At 32.8% G+C, this 19,998-nt stretch overlaps 2 protein-coding genes across 4 annotated transcripts; one reads left to right on the top strand and one right to left on the bottom strand.

The window, feature by feature from the left end:
* The first annotated feature begins 7,065 nt into the window (after nt 1-7,065).
* On the top strand, nt 7,066-10,640 carry LOC18054257 (transcription factor bHLH66). Its single transcript, XM_006453605.2, has 7 exons — nt 7,066-7,766; nt 7,905-7,994; nt 8,116-8,298; nt 8,424-8,489; nt 8,829-8,894; nt 9,192-9,260; nt 9,897-10,640. The coding sequence occupies exons 1-7, from the start codon at nt 7,239-7,241 to the stop codon at nt 10,302-10,304; spliced, it is 1,410 nt and encodes a 469-aa protein (XP_006453668.1). The 5' UTR covers nt 7,066-7,238; the 3' UTR covers nt 10,305-10,640.
* Nucleotides 10,641-13,750: 3,110 nt separating this feature from the next.
* On the bottom strand, nt 13,751-15,558 carry LOC18054256 (cytochrome c oxidase assembly factor 6). Of its 3 annotated transcripts, none has more exons than XM_006453604.2 (3): nt 15,276-15,558; nt 14,804-14,882; nt 13,751-14,321 (listed from the first exon to the last, which is right to left on the bottom strand). In XM_006453604.2, the coding sequence occupies exons 1-3, from the start codon at nt 15,498-15,500 to the stop codon at nt 14,314-14,316; spliced, it is 312 nt and encodes a 103-aa protein (XP_006453667.1). In that variant the 5' UTR covers nt 15,501-15,558; the 3' UTR covers nt 13,751-14,313. The 3 variants fall into 3 exon arrangements, with proteins under 3 accessions (XP_006453667.1, XP_006453666.1, XP_006453665.1); XM_006453603.2 differs by having other exon boundaries at nt 13,751-14,202; XM_006453602.2 differs by lacking the exon at nt 13,751-14,321 and having other exon boundaries at nt 14,502-14,882.
* Between the last annotated feature and the right edge of the window lie 4,440 nt (nt 15,559-19,998).

Here is a 19,998-nt window from a genome sequence, read left to right as displayed (position 1 = left end):
TACTATTTTGATTTTAACAAAAGAATATTATTCATGTAGCCCATTTTCAATGCATTCCAAGATATGGACTCAAATCATGTCTTGATAATTGATAGACTAGTGAAGTTTTTCATAAAGACTTCATGCTAATATATTCAATTAAATCTGACAACGAATAACATTCCTTAAATTCCTTGGAGAATATGAAATCACTTATTTTGAGAGAAGTTAGTTGTTGTCTAACTGCCAATAAGCTCGTAGTTCATTGGCATAATCCATTGATTCAAGGTTTGAGTATTTAAAATTGTTTTTTATACTTCGGGATAGAATGAATATCTTTCCATTATTATGTGAAGGTAGAAATTTGGGTTGTGCCATAATAAAATTACTAAGAAAAGTCCTGATGGATTTTTCATTAAATATCAATAGAATTCAATAAATATCCTTCCAGTGTTATGCGAGGATAGAAATTCAAACTGTTCCATAATAAAATTATATCCCTTCAGCATTATGTGAAATGTAGAAATTCGAACTGTGCCATAGTAGATTACTAAAGATAATCACAATAAATTTTTAAATAAATATCAGTAGAATTTTGATTGTAATATATGAGTAAAAAAAAGGAACTATTGTCTAACTTAATGCGAATTAGATCGTAAGAACACTTCTAATGCTATGTTTTCCCCCAAAACTTGAAAAAGTGGAGAAATCGCCAAAAGAAGACAAAACGAGATAAGGAAGTCGCAAGATAGACTTTAAGGAAAGTTGTATGCAAACACAAAAGTTAAAATTTTAAAAGAAGAAGAAGCAATGTTAAGAAATGGGGGCTAAAAGTCGAGCTGGTTGTTGAAAAACAATAAATTTCGTTCATGAAGGTGTTAATTATTTTGACACTCAGCCAAAAGTGGAGTGACTTTGCACAGAAGAAACGTTGAAATTTTGAACAATATGTACAATGTTCTTATCGACTAAAAGGGTCATATGTGCTCATTTTAACTGCGGCATCAGGCAACCTTGCAGAAGATCGTGAATATACGTTTGAAAATTAACAGAAATAGAGGATAGTGTGCTTTCATTTATACAGTGGACTCTTAATCAGTATCCCAACTAAATAACCATAATTAAAAATTTTAATAAATTTTATTATTTCCTAACTTTGTAAGTTTATCATTACTCTTGTAAAAAGTAAACGAAATAAGATAATCAATCAATTTTTTTTTTCAATTGTACTCAAATCATAGAGCATAGAAATGAAAAAAAAAATTATGCAATAAATGTATTTATATTCAAGTTGAACAAACCTGATTGGGTTTATAAAAAAAATAAAAAAGGAAAAGAGGTTCTTCACAGGAAGAGTAGCGAATGTAACAGAACACGTTGACCAAGATTATGAGATAAATTAAGTTTTGATTATGTTTAATATTTTTGAGGATTTCTAATGATATAAGAGTTTTCGAGATTCCCTAACATGGCATCAGATCCTTATGGTATATACAGAGGAAAAAAAAAAGAAATCTCCCAAGACATCTAAAAAAACCCTAGAAATTTAATAGTCAACTTAAGTTATGGAGCGAGCATCGTTACTAAAAGGTCACAGCTTGTAGATCATATCTCTTGGTATTAATCAATATTAAAACCCATAATTTCATGATCAAATCACCATTATATTGATTTATAAATCAAATGGCAATGCCTTTCTCCAAAACAATTGGACTTTGTTTTAAAAAAAAAGTCGTAAGTCACCCAGGAACATACACATCTAATGACATTTTCTTAGCAGCATGCATGTGAATAATCCATTTGGTTAAGCCCTGATTTTCTTCACATTAAATGCAACCTATACATAAATGAAAGAAAATAAAAATGTCCAAGCCAGTACTCATTGTCGTGTGAAACTCATCCCATCACAATGAAATAACGTCGATTATTATATCATCTGTCATCTGTGATATATATATATATATTCAAAATAATTAATGATCTTAGATAATCTCTCAAGGCATATAAAAATTTTGGTCCATGTCACATTGAGTTGTATGAATAAAATTAGAATGTCCCATGTGCTTGGTTGATCCATCGAAAACGTAAAACAAAAAATATAAATTATTGCACTGAAGGCAAATCGATATGGGAAATGTGCTACATCCCAAAAATGTACCTCTAAACAAATGGTATATTTTGACTACATTTATTAGGTCTTAATAAAAAAAGAATTACTACAAAATCGGTTAATATATTTTGCATAAATTTTTTAAAAAAATTGGCTTTCTTGGAAAGTTCTCATTGCAATGAATGACCAAAGATTATATACAGCATATCTGACTGCTTTTGAGTTCTTGTTCAGTTTATAAAGCAGAATGATTAAACAATTTTTTTCATTAAAATATTATTTATTTCGTTGCACTTTTCTCTGGCTTATACTTGATACAATGAACGTAGTTTCAAACAACTAAGATGGCATCGAAGGACAAGATTTGAAGAGGGTGACAAATTCGCTGAATTTTGGTGCTTAGATCTGTATATGATCTCATACCTTCAATTATATATATATATACAAACATGAAAATTTTCTTAAGTGAATTCTAATTACATAGAATAAAAAGTGGTGGCTAAAAGATTATGTTGTAAATATCATGATTCGTACAGATGTCATGTGCCGATTTTTCTAGATTTTTTTTCTGGTTCATATAGGAATATCGATATTCTCCTGATTTGATTGCTTGGATATGGATGATCGTGATCATATATATAAAGCGTTGGAGAAGGGGAAAAGAAGAGAAGAAAGAGCATAAATTGTAGTGACACATTAATTTTATGGTATAGCTAAAACGTATTGAAGTTCATAATTATGGAAGAATCTTACTTTCTATTTATTAAATTTTTGTTACAGAAGAAAAATGGTGGAGAGATTGTAACCAGTCGTTCATTAACGATAGTGTAAGCGAGAAATTCATGATAAGATGTAAAAATATGCTCATTGGAAAGGCAATTTTTTAGATTGGGACTAGGATATGCAAAATACTACAAAGATGTATGGTTCCCAAGGTAATAGACAAGATCCAGAGGTTATTAATATGGTTGATTGGAATTTAAAGAAATGTAGTGAAATATTTTTCTAAATTATTTATTAAATTCTCTAGTTATTAAATATTTCCAAAGTAATAGACAAGAGATTTTACATATATATATATATATATATTGAGAGAGAGAATCGTCTTTTTATACACAAATTTTGACACAAGATCTTACTCGTTAAATCACAATAATTTTAATGGCTAAGATTAGTGCTGATAAGGATTATTTTGTAAAGAAATAAAGTCAACCATGGACACAACAACTATTATTAATACACCGATTATCTCTCCTATTTACTCTAGTGTTACCACTACAAAAAGTTTATCTTGTAAACGCAGAAACCCAATATACTGTTCTGTTCTCATTGAAATAGAGTAAGCCATGATGGGATTTTCTTAGAATTGCTTTGTAGGTGATACGATAGACTTGTATGCTAATGATCATTGAAGTCTGAGGCATTTGATAAAACTATATATATTTCGGCAGGCCCCTGCTTGAAACATATTAGCCTTTGTTATGAATTCTGAAACCAAGTCTGGCCAAGTGCAATATTAAACATGAACACTAGGAAACAATATTGAGAACAAAAATTACTTTTTCGACGATTATAACAATATTTGATGAAGAAGCTTTCGACAAGATAGTTAAAGGATAGTTGCAGAAATACGAAACTAAGGTCCTGATCCTTTGGGTGAAAAATAGATAAAAAGTATAATCTTTTGTATCATGTTATTATTCAATTTTCTCAACTGTAAAAAACAATTCAGCATATATTTTTATTCTTATCATGCACGTTAAGAACAGAGAAGGAAACAACACCGCAGGAAGAAAGGGGAGTGAATATATATATAAAGATTCGCTAAGAGTAAATAGAAGAGAAAATATGAGTGATAATAATAGTCGTGGAATCCATTATTAATTGACTTTATTTATTTAGAAACAGATAAAAAATAATTTTAGCCATCAAAATTATTGTGATTAATGGATAAGATCTTGTGTTAAAATTTGTGTTTGTGTATAAAAAGAGGGGCTCCCGATCCTACCCCATGTATATGGTGGCAGATTAACAGCCCCCTAAAAATACTCACAATTTTACACTCATTAATATATAATGGATTTGAGTTAAATCAATGGAAGAAATTTATTAAAATTAATATTCAATTTTTAATATTTTCCCTCTCTGTGTGGACGCCACCCAAATCTTTCTCCGTTTTATACTTCCTCTCTCCTTGTGCACGTGTTCTCTCTCTCTCTCTCTCTCTCTCTGGCGTATATTTACACTCATTAATCTCCTTTTTTTTTCTCTCAGCTAAACATTTCTTTATTCTCTCCAATTTCATCTCATGACTCTTTGTTTCGTCTATTTCCTTTTCTTTTACTGAAATCTTTGTTACATCTATTAATTATCTCAATGATTTTTTTTTTAATTTTAAAGAATAGTTCAAAACAAATTTAAACAGGAAAACAATTTTCTGTAAAATCCAAATTGTACAAGACTGCAATGCACTAACACACAAGTTCCAAATATAAATGCTAATATTGTCACAATTAATTACCTAATCCCTTCAGTATAATCACTCCCAGGAAGTAATGCCATGCAATTTAGCTTTTCCGTCGTCAGACCAAGGTCCTTTCCTATGTCCTGACCAATAATAATAATAATAATAATAATAATGTATAAGCATAAATATAAGCAACTAATTAGTAGATAGTAACATGCCATATAATATGAAATAAAGAGTTGTGAGATGAATTTGGAGAGAGTAAAGAAATTTTGGCTCAGGAAAAAAAAAAAAAAAAACAAACGAAACAAGAGAAGAGAAGAGACAGGGAGAGAAAGGAGACAGAAAATATAAGAGGGAGAAGATTTGTGTCCGGTCCACATGAAGAGAGAAAATATTAAAAATTAAATATTTAGTTTCAATAAATTCATTAGATATTAATAGTGTAAAATTGATAGTATTTTTAGAGAGCTGCTTATATATATATATATAAGTCTGCAGCAACTTTTATGGTACAATACAACCCAAAATAAGAATTACGTCTTATTGTTAATTTTTTTTAGTTTAATTTTATGGTTACCATCGATTCGGTAATTAAGTTTTTCGGTTCGATAAACCAAAGTAAAGAATTATCTCCTTTTATTAATTTTATATTTTATATTTTTTCGGTTCAAGTTCATTTGGTAACCTAAAGTAAAAATTAACCAATGAAAGACTGTGTCATTATCTCATCTGCATAAGGTGAAAGGTCAGTGTATATTTCCCCAAACAAGTTATCACAAAATAATAATAATAATAATAATAATAATCACTTCTCAAAATCAAAGCATATTTTAGGATTTGTTTTAAGAAGATAGCTCACTGAATTAATTACAAAAGACCTAAGTAACAACTAAAGAGAGGCATGCAGTATCTACGTTAATCACATTCTGTTAGAAACAAAGAATACAAAATTAATTCCTGAGTTGAAATTTCGAGTCTAATGTGCTCACATTTTTTTTTTCACAAATTAAAAGTGGTTACTGAAAAAAATAAATCTAAGTCCCAAATTATTTACTCTCTGTTTCTTATCCGATGGTTGAAACTCACGGTTGTTTGAATCGAATATCCAAAGCAACAGTCAAATGCATAGTAGCTAACGAACTCGCCGAAATCGAAGCTAAATTGTGTGCAAAATGAAATCTGAAAAGATTGGAAAATTTTAAAAATTATGACGGCTAAACACAAACTCGCGAGAGTGCAAATATAAAGCCTACTCCCGTACTTATCGATTAAAATAAATAAAAAGCCAGCCTACTGCTCTTGAATCAAATTCGCTTTATTCCCAGTGACATGTTTTGACAGGTGTACACGTGTCGCACGATTAGACCTATCCTCTGGAAAGGTTATTATTATTTTTTGTCGCTTGTGAAAATATTTGATTACTTGTATACTTGCCGCGTGGGATGTCATTAGAGGGCAATTTCGTCAATGCGTATGCGTTGGAAGCTAACCCTAGGGTGACTGGCCGACCAGATTGAGACCGACGAGCCTCCCTTTCTTTGTTACACCGGCGTACGCGATCACAGGAGCGTGGTCACCAATCGAAATAGGGCTAAAATTCAATTTAATTCTTTTCTTTTTGTTGGAATTTTGATTATTTCATTCCGGACAAAAAAAAAAATTAGTGTTTTTATTAGCAATGTAAAAGTTAATTAAAAATGCATGACAGTCTTAATTTAGAGATAACATCTATTTCTGCAAGTTGTATGTTAAGATAAAAAAATTAATGAACTATTACTAATATGATATATGAATTTATAAACATAATAATTTTAAAGTTTAGTCCACTAAATCGTCGTTCAAATTTCATGTGCGGTGTTGTTGCTCTTACTGGAACATGAACAACATTATCCACTAACTCAATTCATTTAGATTACATGTTGGACTGAACTATTTAATCTTTATACAACTATTATTATTTTGAACATTATTCAAACTCATTGTCTTCTAAATTTTCCGTTCAATCTTCTTTTGTGGTATCCCTGATTACAAATACACAACTTTTGTAATATATTTAAAAACATAATAAATTAAAACACTCATTTTATACAAACATATTTCAAGTGGGTCATCTAAGCATTATAAGTATCAATTATGAGAATAATATATTAACATAAAAAAATTATTTTTGTCAAATTCTCCACAGTGAGTTAAACTATTTAAGGAAAATGATAATACTCAATCCCTCAAAGTTTTTCCTAATGCATAAGTAGGCTGCCATAATTTAAATTGGTATGTTATACGTTCGTAAATAAATGAAAAATCACTATAAAAAAAAAAAAAAAAGTCTTAATTTTGAAACGGTTAAAGGGGAATGCGGAGGGTGCAAATGTCATTTTGTTTATGGTAATTATATGATTAAGAAAATATCTTTACGCGCTTCCAATGAAAAAGACCCCTATGAGCAAAACCAATACCTAAACCCCACATTATAAACTTGACATTCTCATACAAACAAACATAACACACCAAATTCCTTCTCTCCCTCTCTCTCTCTCTCTCTCTCTCTTCTTCCTCCTGTTCTCACCTATTTAGTATTTAAACATCCATCAGAAGAATGGTTTCCATTCTCTTGAAGAAACTCTTGACTCTTCAAATTTAAATTTCCATAGCGTAAAGACTTATTCTCAAGAAATTAAGATGCAGCCTTGCAGCAGCAGCGGAGAAATGCAAGGAATCAGCTCGCTCTTGAGCAACGGAAGCCACGAGCAGCAGTCGCAGATCCATCAAAGCGCGACGTTTGATCCAACTTCGCAAGACGACTTCTTAGAGCAAATGCTATCCTCTCTCCCATCGTGTTCTTGGACTGACTTGAAGTCTCCCTGGGGGGTTGTTGACCTTAACCCTAATAACAATAATAATAATATTAACAACAAGCAGCCCAGAGACTTATCCGACGAAACGGCGCCGTCCACTACTCAAGAGAATAATGTCCCTGCAGGGTTTCAGTTCGACGAGTCCATGATTTTAGCTTCCAAGATGAGACAGCATCAGATCAGCGGGAATACTGGGAGTGGGAATAATAATTCTGCTGCAGCAAAGTTTATGATGCAGCAGCAGCAACAAATCATGATGGCTGCTGCTAGAGGTGGCATCGGGTTGCCTTTATCACTTGGAAATGGTGGCGATAACGACATCGTTGATGTCTCATCATTCAAGTCCCAACAGGTTCTTTTTCTTTTCTTTTTTTTTTTTTTTCCCCCTTCTCTGCAGATATAATTTTTCAGTTCATTTTAATTATGATTAACTTATAAAGAATTTTTTTTTTTTAATTTGGGGTGGGTTTAAAAAAAATTACTAATATAGGGAGGAGATGGCTCAGTGCAAGCACTCTACAATGGCTTCACTGGATCTTTGCATGGCTCAACCCAGCCTCAACATTTTCATCATCTTCAGGTGAGTTTATTCAATTAACTCTGCCCAGTGAGCGTGATTTCAACTGTAAATCCTTAATATACGCATATATTACCAAGTAAGTTTTACCTAATTAATTTAATTTATATATATATATACATAGGGAGGATCGATGCCCGGGCAGACCTTTGGGGCACCAGGGCCGGTGATGAACCAGACGCAGGCTCAGGCAAGTGGGTCAACCGGCGGTGGTGGTGGTGGTGGAAACACACCCGCTCAGCAGCCTAAACAAAGGGTTAGGGCTAGGAGAGGTCAAGCTACTGACCCTCACAGCATAGCTGAGAGAGTAAGTAAGATGTATTAGTTTCCTTTTCGTTTTGTTTTGTTTTGTTTTTTTTTTTTCCGTCATTATTTAATTTGTTTTGGGGTTAATTGATTGTGATTAATGTGAACTTGGTTTCTTTGTTGCAGTTGCGCAGGGAGAGAATTGCAGAGAGAATGAAAGCTCTTCAAGAACTTGTACCTAATGCCAACAAGGTAAAGCACTAACCTTTTCCCTTATATATTTTAAAAAAAAGTTAATTACTAATTAACTGACTTATGAACTGCTTGAAGAAACAAAAATAAATAAATAAACAAACAAATAAAGCCATTAAAGATTATTTTTTACGAAATTATGATTCTGTAACCGCCGAATTGCCATAGATAAGTGCTAGTTTATTAATTAATTAATATTTTTCAACTTTACGAATGTCAATGTGTCAGAAGCTTGTATGAACTTTATTTTATCTTTAAATAAACGTTTAAAATTTAAAATTTGAAGTGTTGATCGATATGAATTGGTTAATAATAGTTTGATTTACTATGGAATGACAGACAGATAAGGCTTCGATGCTGGATGAGATCATTGACTATGTCAAATTCCTCCAGCTGCAAGTGAAGGTTCTCTTTTCTTTCTTTCTTTCTTTGTTGGACAGAATTTTTTTAAATCTTAGTTTAATTAATTGAGTACTGAATTGATTCCATGGTTGTCATTGTTTTCGAGATTTGATTTGTTTATTAATAATACACAGTTGTTTGTTAATGTTTATGTGTTATTTGTTTTAATCTATTCGTGAATTAATAATACGCAGTCGTTCGTTAATATTTATGTATTAAATTTTTATCTATTTAAAATTCTTTTGCCTCTTTTTTTTTTAATTTTTTTTTTTGGGTAACTCTTTTTGATGATACATACAGGTCCTGAGCATGAGTAGATTGGGCGGTGCTGCTGCTGTCGCACCCCTTGTTGCTGATATGTCCTCAGAGGTAAGTAATTAATGAACACACCCACATCTTAGTTTATTTGGTGCTCTAATTACACAAAAACTCAACATGGCTATCGATTCCATAGGTCGATTTTTAACCATGCATGATAATTTTAAGTCTTGAATCTTTGTGGTTTACAACACACACACACACACACAGAGACACAAAAGATTATACTTTTTTGGGGAAAGAAAGACTACAATAACATTGTTGGTATTATAATAACATGTAATTAAACATACTATTTGACTTACCACATGTTACACATTAAATGACAATGCAGGTCCATATTGTGATATATTCTTTACCACAACAAGAAACAAAAACAAAAGAATGAAAAACAATTATTTTTGTTTTTGTAAAACAGAACACGCTCTCCCCAAAAACCAACCACACCCACCCACTCACACACGCACACTCATGACTCGCTCGCCAAAAGAAACAAAAGCCTAATCAATCCGCAAACCCAATCACCACAAAACGACAATCTAAAAGCAGCACGCGTGCCCCCACCACCTTTACTACTTTCGCAGATTCCCGCCCTCTCTCTCTCTCTCTCTATCACCTTTATATGCAACAATGACTTTTTATTTTAATTTATTTTTATTTCTCTTTTTTGTTTTTTTCAATGAAAAGGGAGGAGGAGGTGGTGATTGTATCCAAGCAAACGGGCGGAACCCTAACGGAGCTCAGACGACGTCAGCTAACGACAGCTTAACTGTGACGGAACACCAAGTGGCTAAGCTGATGGAAGAAGATATGGGGTCAGCCATGCAGTACTTACAAGGCAAAGGGCTTTGTCTAATGCCCATCTCACTTGCAACTGCTATATCGACTGCCACGTGTCACTCTAGGAACCCCATCATCAGCACCAGCAACAACAACAATAACAACGGCAATCCCCACCACAATCCTTTGCTTCAGTCCAATGGTGAGGGCCCGACCTCACCTAGCATGTCAGTGCTGACTGTCCAGTCAGCAACTATGGGTAACGGTGGGGCTGATGGCTCCGTCAAAGATGCTGCTTCCGTTTCCAAGCCTTGATCAACGGCGTCGGCCGACTTTATGATGAGGCTCGTCCAAAGTCTACGAAAATAAGGCGTCACTAGATGTTGGGACCTTCACGACGTCGTATTTGTGTAGACTTTGTGACTGAATCTAACAAACAACAAAAAAGCAAGAAAGAAGCCAATCCCAAGAACAAAAACCTTATTTTATGTTATTATTATTATTTTAATTTGCGGGTTAGGTTTTGTTAATTTTACTATTATTAAAATTTTAATTTCTCAGATGGGATATCTCCCTCTTTTTCTTTTATTTAATATTCTCTGTCATGATTCTCTATTAAATAATTATTTTCTAAAGCCTTTAATAATTAGATTATAATTATGGATCAAATGGGTTGTTGTTTTTTTTTTCCCCCAATGAAAAGGAGGGACAGCTTTGATTTCTTTTGTTAAAGAATCATGTGGAGAGGATTAGAGTTTTAAGTCAACGGTGTGTCGTTTTTAACTTTTCATTTTTTAAAAATTAAGAGCTAAAGCTCTCTTTAGCTTTATCATAAAGGTTATTGTTTCTTGTTGTGAAGGGAAATTGCTAGTTTTTGATAATGGGAAAAAAAAAGGAAAAAAAAAAGTCCTCTAGAAGTTTTGTTAGTATAAAGCCAAGAAGAAAGTAGTCCAAAGAATTAAATTAAAAAAAAAATTAGAAATATATTTTTGTCCACATTTTCATTTTCTATTGATTGAACCTTGAGCATTGAATTTTTGTTTTCTTTGTGAGTGGTTACCAAACTTTGAATTTTACAACAGTATCTTATAAATTAATAAAAAGTTGAGAGATCAGTAATAGAAAAATTAAAATTTCGAGATTTTTTTTTTTTTTTTTTTTGTATCAAAGAAGAATTGAGGATAGAAATCTCTGTTGAAGCCGAATAAAATTTCATCAAAATTTTATACTTCCATTTGGTTGATTTAGATAAGTCAATTTGTCCTTTCACTTCAGTTGTGTTTTAAACACGCGTGGGGTCTTAAATTACGCCAAGCAATTGACCACTTGGCATGTGAAATGCAACTTTAGGTAGTTGGTAATCTAATCAAAGTCCTCTTCGTCTGGAACACTACTTTGACCGCACTCCAAGCCATAATGTCACATGCTTTAGAGAAGAAAAATATTAATCTACACCTTATATTATATGACTCAACAGCATAAATTATAGACACTTTAGTTAGGACTTAGAAGAGACATTTGTATTAGTATTCCAAGCGTGATACGTAGTGTTTTTTCACTGTCGGTCGCAAAAGAAAAATAATATAACAAATATTTTGCTCGAAAAGGCTCAATCAATGATTAATCATTTTTAATCAAGTACACTAATGTTGTTGTTTGGTAATATAACATGATGGACTACTATGATCTCATCTTTAATTCTTCATTAGGAGAGCTTTGACTACGAATATGAGAAGGCTGCTACCATATATAAGCGGGTGGCGACTAAGAACAAAGTGCACGAGCTAGCCCTATAATTTATTGCCGAGAAAAATAGAAATACAAAAATCACTAACAAAGTCAATGCCGATTCTTTGTTGAGGAGCGCTCGATGTGCTAACTTAAGGCATCCTAATCTGTGTACACAGTGTGTGAAAGAGGTGGAAAAACAGAGATACGCTGTATGAGAAAAGTGTGAAAGAGAAGTTGATCAAATGTCACTATAGAATCAAGCAGGTAAAATGTTTCTTTCAGGCCAATGTGCAACAATCTTTAAAAACATATGCGGAAAGTACAAGAGAATAAATTAAACAGCTGGAGGAATCAGGCAACACTCCATAATTGATTGTATAAAAAAGAGTAGGCATAAAGCAGATTTAAGGAAACTCTTGCAATCTGGAGTATCTTCTTGTGATGTTAACACACAGCACAACATGAGCACTAAGCCATTTTTTTAAAAAAAATCTTCGAAGAGGAAGATAAAAGAGGTGCAATGGAACTGAAATTTGACTAGATCGAACTTTAAAAAAAGCTAGCTTAGCTTAATCTTTACCAGATCTTGATGTCGCTGATATGAAATTATAATATATGTTCAAAATACTGGCATATTGAAGTGTTACGATCTTGATAAGACATGTAGTCCACTACTTGGTGTCAATGCAGAAGGCAGCAAATAATAAACACTCCGGATATATCAAATTCTGCTACCAACTTAAATTATTCCTGAACTCTAACAACACAGTGAAGAAATTTCATCATATAATAATAATGCAGGAAGGAAGAGGGTTGGGGGAGGGAGATGTTGAAAGAGTAATAAAATTTTATAACACTCGTTCTATTCATTGAACTTGCGCCACTATTTGCCAATAACAATTTCTCGGGTATTTGCCGTGTATCAGGTCTATCTCAAAGAATATACTTGCTCATTCTTCATGCCTGGTTACTTTGCCTGAATGAAGGCTTTTCCTAACTTCATATGTGATATATCTACTGCAATTATCCTCCATAAATCTAAGCCTAACGGTGATCTCACAGATTAACGCTTCACTAGCAAATTTTCATATGCCTACAGCATTGTCTACTCTTGTCTCTGCCAAGTTCAGTATAGATAATAGACAAGCTGCTGCTCTCCTCGATCATATTTTTTCAAGATGTATATTATCTTATGAAGGCTTTAGACATAAGAAATAATTCTGCATTTATGTTTCTTTATTACCATAACTTTTTCCCGAATGCATCATAGGCTTGTGACTCAGGAAAAGAGTTTGTTATCAGATCCGCCTTCCCATGGTGGCTAAGCACAAGCGAAGACTAGTCAGCCCAACTGATGCTCAACCATAAAACCTTATTGAGATTGAACATGATATATAAATACAATCCTATGAATGGCGTTTCATCCAAAAGACACTTCGATTCTCTGTTCATTATCTAATTGACAACATCATCCAATTCAAAACCATTTATTTCACACTACTGTGATCATCTCTTCAGGCAGTTACATTTATAAACAATGCCTTCATCATTCTCCAGGTGTAGAAGTATAGAAATCTAACATGAATGAACTAAAGATTTGGAAACAAGAACATTTCAGAGTGGCCACAAATCAATGGAAAAGAAATCAAGTCATAGATTGTACTTCTTCTCCTGGCTGAGCAACTAGCATTAGCTAGATACTTTTTTTGCCACAAAAGCAAATGCACAATTTCAATCTCAAGGAAGTTATTGTCCAGCAAAAAATGTGCAAACAACAAATAAAATCTAAATAATAAAAAATCTTTGAAGCAGATTTTTATTTGATAACCCAGACTCCTGCATCGAGTTGGACCCCAGGCCCTAAACTGGGGGTCAGTCGGGTGTCCCAACCTCATGAGACAACAAAGGGCGGATTTTTTTTTAAGCTTACCAAAAGTATTTAACATTAGACCTCGGTACAGCCAAGTACCAAATCTCAAGCCGTCAGCCAACCAAGCTGCCATAACTGATGTTTCTTAATAGGTGGCATAACACACTTCTATTATCCAATCATAATCTCATCTTTTAAGTGAAACATCTCAGAAAAATATTCTGACCTTGAGGAATTAGGATTGTTTTATTACACACATCAAGAGATATGGCATTAGTTATACTGAATGGTAAAACAAGTTCCATCCAAGGAGAAAACAAACCCAAGCAACAGAACAAATATGTTCATAATATATCAATATTAAAGTGCACAAATACTAATTTGAATATTCGCATAAAAATGGACCATGACATTTGATTGCTTTAACGAACTACCAAAGGATGCCCCTGAGCTTTTGCTTACCGCTCTCACACACCATTCTCCACTTATTTCTAGTGTGAAGAAAGTACGTATTCCCTGTGTTTTTCTTAAATCACTTTGGCGTTTAACTTCATTCTTCATTGCATACTCAAATATATATCTAATTAGGTAGAACACTTCTTTTCAGTTCAGCTGCAAATGCAAACAAAATCACATTACGAGAAATGATCAAACCCTAACTTTGCAGCAAGTATTAGGACAGTTTAGAACTCCTTGCTATAACTTGATCTCAGGTTCCAGCTTTTATATCCCTGCCACAATGGATTAGCTCAATCTAATAAGGGTACCATCCACCTCAGGCAGTTTGCACCATATAATTGATAAATAATCTTTGAAAATAAAGTTCTTTTTTTTTTTAATCCAATGCCTTCAGTGTGATTCAGAATAACAAAGCAAGCAATCTCAGTATGAAAACATGGCAAAAGTTGTTATGCGACATAAACCAAAATCACTTTTTTCCGCTAATTATCTTCCAAACAAGTATTTGCAAGAAACACAATTAGAATCATATAGCAGTTACTGTACAATCTCGCGTCAACCAGTTGATGTAAAAAGTCATTTAAGAAAATTTTGGACTACCCAGATTACCAAAAGCTAACCAGTTGACGTAAAAAGTCATTTAAGAAAATTTTAGACCACCCCGATAACCAAAAGCCAAGAGACCAAAGAAGAACAATCTAGCTAGAACCAGAAGAAGGCTTGAATGTGTAAGGCTGAGGAAGTGTCAACGGACCTCTCCTTGTCTCACCACCATCATCCAGCAGCCTCCGTACCCTCTTGTTCTTGCAGTACAATCTATCAAAATGCTTCACCTGTCCACATAAATTAACAACCAATAAACTAAATTAAATCACTACTCCGTCCCAACTAATTAGCAAATCAGAAGAAAAATACTGCTAATTTAATGAAGCTTATCTCATAAGATAGGGACAATATCAACCGCTTCATTGGCATGAAGGGATAATGCCCTACCTGATATTCAAAATCAAATACAAAAATCCAAACTTTATGAAATAACTCCCTTGGAATTCAACAATTCACATAACTCTCCTATAGATTTGTATAAATTTATAAAAATTGCAAAGCCTAAATGCAATTAACCCATAAGACTCATTACAGAATCAAGCATCAATTGGAATAATACTAATAAAGTAGGAACGAGTGGAAAAAGCCAAAAAAAAAAAAAAGAAGAAGAAAAGAAATACCCAAGAAGCGCGGCAATGATTGACAAACTGGGCTCTCAAAGCTTTGCATTCAGCTGGGTATAAGAGACCCACCGAAGCGATTTCAGTAGGTTTCTTGTTGGATTCTTTCTCTAAGCAATCGTAAAAAGCGTCGCGTGACTTGTAGCAGGCTTGTCTCGCTTTCAAGAGCACGTCTGTGTGAACCTCATCTGCGTTTCTTGAAGCATAAGCCTCTAGTGCCGCCATTGCTGCTGATGCCTCTTCCTAAAAGAACCGAATTTTGTTTTGAGGCTCGAGTCTTGAGCTTCCGCCTCTGGAGTTTCAGTGCGTTAGTTCGTTCAGGCAAGGTAAGAAGGTTTAACATTTTGGGCCACTATTTTGGGCTAGAGTAACATTTTGGGCCAGTTTTGTGCTGGACCCGTTTCTGGTTCCGCAAGTAGCAGAAACTCCATGGTGACAGTGGTCTAGAGTGAACACTACTGGGGAATTGTGACAGTGGAAGGCACTAATTATTATGGAGCTGCATGCCCTGCAATTAATAATGAAGACAGTGCAGTACTACCATATATCTCCATTGTCCATTGTATTAGTGCTTGAATGACTAATCCCATTATTATTCTCGAATCTCATTGTACTCTTTCTTCTATACTCTCTCCAATTTCCAAGGACCTTATCCATCCTCACAAGTAAAATACACACAAAAGCAAAAACAAAAGTAAAAGCACTCAAAACAAAAAGGTTATGCTAATGTTTGTAGTCCTTCCCTTCTTTTACTTTTGGAAGACAGGAGTTTAGAGACTCCAAAAATGTTGCTATAATCCTTTGGTGCCATATTGACTTGCAGATGCGCATTGCATTTTTATATTTTGTTGTTATTTCATTTAATTTTAATCTCAAGATTCGGATTGATCTACTAGCATTTCCACAATTTATTAGTCCACTCCAGCACAATTTAAAGCATTGTGTGTTTCTCGAATACAATCGATAAATCATGTTTGTACAACAAGGAATTGACCCCAGACCATTTTGTGCCATCTAAATTCTATTGCTATTTTGCATCATCCATAATGCCCAAAGTGGGTATTAGATTACTCATTAATGTCACTCTTTTCGTTGACTTATTTTATCACTGCATAGTATTAGCAGCTACATTTATTTCTAGTTTGTGCACATTATATGATAAGAGAATCAGCTAGAGATGGTACATACACATTAACATAAAGGAAGCGGCGGTTTATTCAAGGATTAGCAGACCTGTAATTTAAAAATCAGTCATCAATTATCCATTTCGTGGTGTGTTTACATCCTGGATTGGAAATTAAAATTTAGAATCAGAATTATTGACAGTATTTATTTCATAAAATAAGAACGGTATCAAGAATTAGAATCATGGGGCTCTCCCCAATTTGAAACTAGGGAATGACAGACTAATTCTCAAGGGGAGTTGGGATTCAGCTTTTGAATCCCGAGAATACCAAAACTTCTCCCATTGTAAATTTAAAATTTTGAAAATACTCTCATTCAATTAAAAAATTTAAATAGCAAAAAAAAAAACATAACAAAATGTCGCTACCAATTGAAGACTCAGCGATCTTCGTCGTCTTCGCTAAACAATTGCTGCCCAAATCAATATCATTACTCGTCGTTGGTCGTTGAGCAGCAGAGCAGCAACAGCAGCAATGCGATCCAACAGCAGCATCCGTCACCGACGATGATGGCGATGATGATGTTGAGATCGAGATCTGATTCTAATTTGTTGTTGGTGTTGATGATGATGACGTCGATGACCATTTTAATTATGTTTATTATTATTTTTTATTTTATTTAAAAACAAACTACAAAGTATTAATTATGATAACACTTAATTAAGGACTTTTTAGAAATTTGTAATAATTTTACTCATTTTGATTCTGATTCTAAGACAAAGTAAACAACATTCATATTTTGATTCCTACAGCTGAAGTAAACAATTTATTCTGATTCTTATTCCTCATTTCAATTATAGTTCATTCCTATTCCAATGCATTATGATTCTCGTTTAATAAGTGCACCATCAATGTAATTAATTTCATCAAGAAAAAAAAAAAGCTTAATCTATGTCTATTCAAGGTTAGGTGAGTATATAATCATCTAAAAAAATATAATGTGTATGTATTTTCATAATATAGATTATTTCATTGCGTATGTATTCTGATTGAAGAAATATGTCAAATATAAGAAGAAAATGTTTGTTCATAATTTTTAAAATATGTTTATTATGTAAATTTCTCCATTTCGTCAAATTGCTTCTAAAATCAGGCTAAGGGTTGCTTTTTAGAATAAACCTATATAAGAAGCTACCACACACTTTTTAAATTCCTATGATTATCTTGTTATCTTTATCAAAAAGATAATTACGTATTATCTTTTCATAAAACCCCTAAGTATTACTTTACTACAAGAAATAAAAAATTTGAAGAATGTTATTGCATCAAATTTAATGTGAAAGTAATACATATTATTTTTTATTTTATTTAAATTCATACCTTACGTTATACAGAAATTTTTCATGTTTTATACGTACGAATTCTAGTGTTCGTTGGATTTTAACTAATTGAAGCCGTTGCCACCTAATATAAGTTTGCCTGTTTTGGGAAAAAAGAAAAAAGAAAAAAAAATATTTCCACTCCATATGAATTTCATTCAATCATAGGAATCCCAAACTTGCACCTCATCTCTACAATTACAAGAGCAGTGCTTTAAGCTCTATGTTTAATTAAATAAATATACAACAACGCAAATTCTTCAAATATGATTTCTCTTTGACCAACTCATGATGGCTGCCCTCAAAGTTGCAAATTGCAGCACCCACTAGCGTTACTTGCAGAAGGGCGGGCGCACTCGCACGACGGAAAATAAAATAAAGCAGAATTATTATAAAAAAAGAAAAATGGGGGTTGAAAGGGCATTAACTGTAGGCGAGCGCTGACAACAACTTCAGAGGGCGGGCGCTTTAATTATGCGGTGCCAGGGGTCGGTCAATGTGCATTTAATCAGAATCTTTCACTGCAGTCATTTCTGTGAGCGTGAGGGCTCGCCGCTTACTCTTTTTGGGGCCTGCAAGTTGCTTGAAAAAGTAACCTTTTCTCTCAATGGAAACAGGCAAAGGCAAAACCTAACTGAACTTGCAGAAATATTTACTGCATATCTATCCAATGGGCATTAATCCGACTTTCGGCCGGTTGTATCATTGCCACTGATGTCACGTAAATGCACCAATTACTATTATTATTAGTTAAAATTTTTACAATTTTCGTTTCATGTATCTTTAAAAAATTCGATACTTGTAATTAAAAAAAAAATTAGAAAATATATAAAGACTTTGGCATCAGGTGAGAGTAGGAATTCCGTAAGTTATTAAAGTAAGAGGACAGATTAAAAAAGACAAAAAAAAAATACATTGTATTTTTCATGTAGTGTATTGGATTGTATATTTTTCTTGTTTTTTTAGCTTATATGATAAATATGACACACAACTTGATCATTTATTCAATCCACCCAATACATTATTGATCAAGATATCAAACATGCGCTCAACGGTGTTGTGCAAATTTTTAATATAAATGCACAAATCTTTAGATATAGTGTAGTGGTAATGAAGTCGAACACACATGGATTATTAAAAATTAAAATGTCTAATTTAAATCTATATTAATATTAATCATAACCTAGTTGAACAAATTAAGTTTTAAGATAAATTAAATCAATTAAACTAAGAAAATAATCAAAGTAAAGGAGATTTTAACAAGACAAATGTTACCAAGATTTTAGAATCCACCAATATTCAACTAATAGTTATCTAATTGTTATTAATTTATGTTATCCCATCTATATAACAATTAGACCCAAGTAATTAAATCTTATTTGGGTCCTTTTTTCGCTTCAAGGTATAATATCTAAGCATTATATGTATCATATTGAAAAATAAAGAGTCAAAGAAAATTACATTAATCATGATTTTGCCAAGTAATCTTTTAACTATCAAGAATATATATGATATTGGAGATGAAAAGATAATTATTCAATCAATTATGTGAAACAAGAATAATAATCATTAAAGAACACATGTAATAAATTAATTAAATAAAAAGATAATTATTTAATTAAATAACATTTTATCATATTTTATTGAATAGAGTTTTATCATCAATCTCATTATTTAAAAAAAAAAAAATTAACTAGATATATTTAAATGGAGAGCGACAAGATAAATGGAACCAGCCGTGGGAAATTGGATCTGCAGCTTCTTTTCTCCCACGCCCGTTTGGCTTCTCTCTTGAGTCTCTGCTTTCGCGATTTAATAATTGCATGTCTCAATTGCTTATTTCTTGGCCTTTTTACAATGTCCCTCCACCGCTTGGCTTTTGTCCTAGTTGGATTTGAAATTTTGATTTGTAAAAGCCAAGGAAAGGAAAAGATTGATTTATTTATTTGCTTGCATTATATGATGATTAAAAAAATATCATTTATTTTCTAATAATGAATGAATGTCCATAAATAGTTTTTTAATTAATCAATGCTTGATTGCTTGCCACCTCAAAATTAATCGCATGCATCGTGCTCTCATGTGCAAGACTAGCTATAATGACCCAATAACGCGTCCTGTCTTATTGACTTTTTATAAATCTTATCTATTTAATCTCCAATGCTCTCCAAATTGTACTCCTCGTGCACTTTGTCTCTAATTATTTTTCTGTTGAATAAA

Source organism: Citrus clementina, unplaced genomic scaffold (assembly GCF_000493195.1).
Source record: "Citrus clementina cultivar Clemenules unplaced genomic scaffold, Citrus_clementina_v1.0 scaffold_1, whole genome shotgun sequence".
In the NCBI taxonomy this organism is placed as follows: domain Eukaryota; kingdom Viridiplantae; phylum Streptophyta; class Magnoliopsida; order Sapindales; family Rutaceae; genus Citrus; species Citrus x clementina.
The sequence above is the reverse complement of the archived record's forward strand: the minus strand, read 5'-3'. Positions and strand labels throughout refer to the sequence as shown.

Coding starts and splice junctions, on each gene's coding strand:
- LOC18054256 (XM_006453602.2), bottom strand. CDS start 15,500: ATGGCGGCACTAGAGGCTTATGCTTCAAGAAACGCAGATGAGGTTCAC. Junction 14,883..15,275: donor ATCATTGCCGCGCTTCTTGG/GTATTTCTTTTC, acceptor TTATGTGGACAG/GTGAAGCATTTTGATAGATT.
- LOC18054257 (XM_006453605.2), top strand. CDS start 7,239: ATGCAGCCTTGCAGCAGCAGCGGAGAAATGCAAGGAATCAGCTCGCTC. Junction 7,767..7,904: donor CATCATTCAAGTCCCAACAG/GTTCTTTTTCTT, acceptor TTACTAATATAG/GGAGGAGATGGCTCAGTGCA. Junction 7,995..8,115: donor AACATTTTCATCATCTTCAG/GTGAGTTTATTC, acceptor ATATATACATAG/GGAGGATCGATGCCCGGGCA.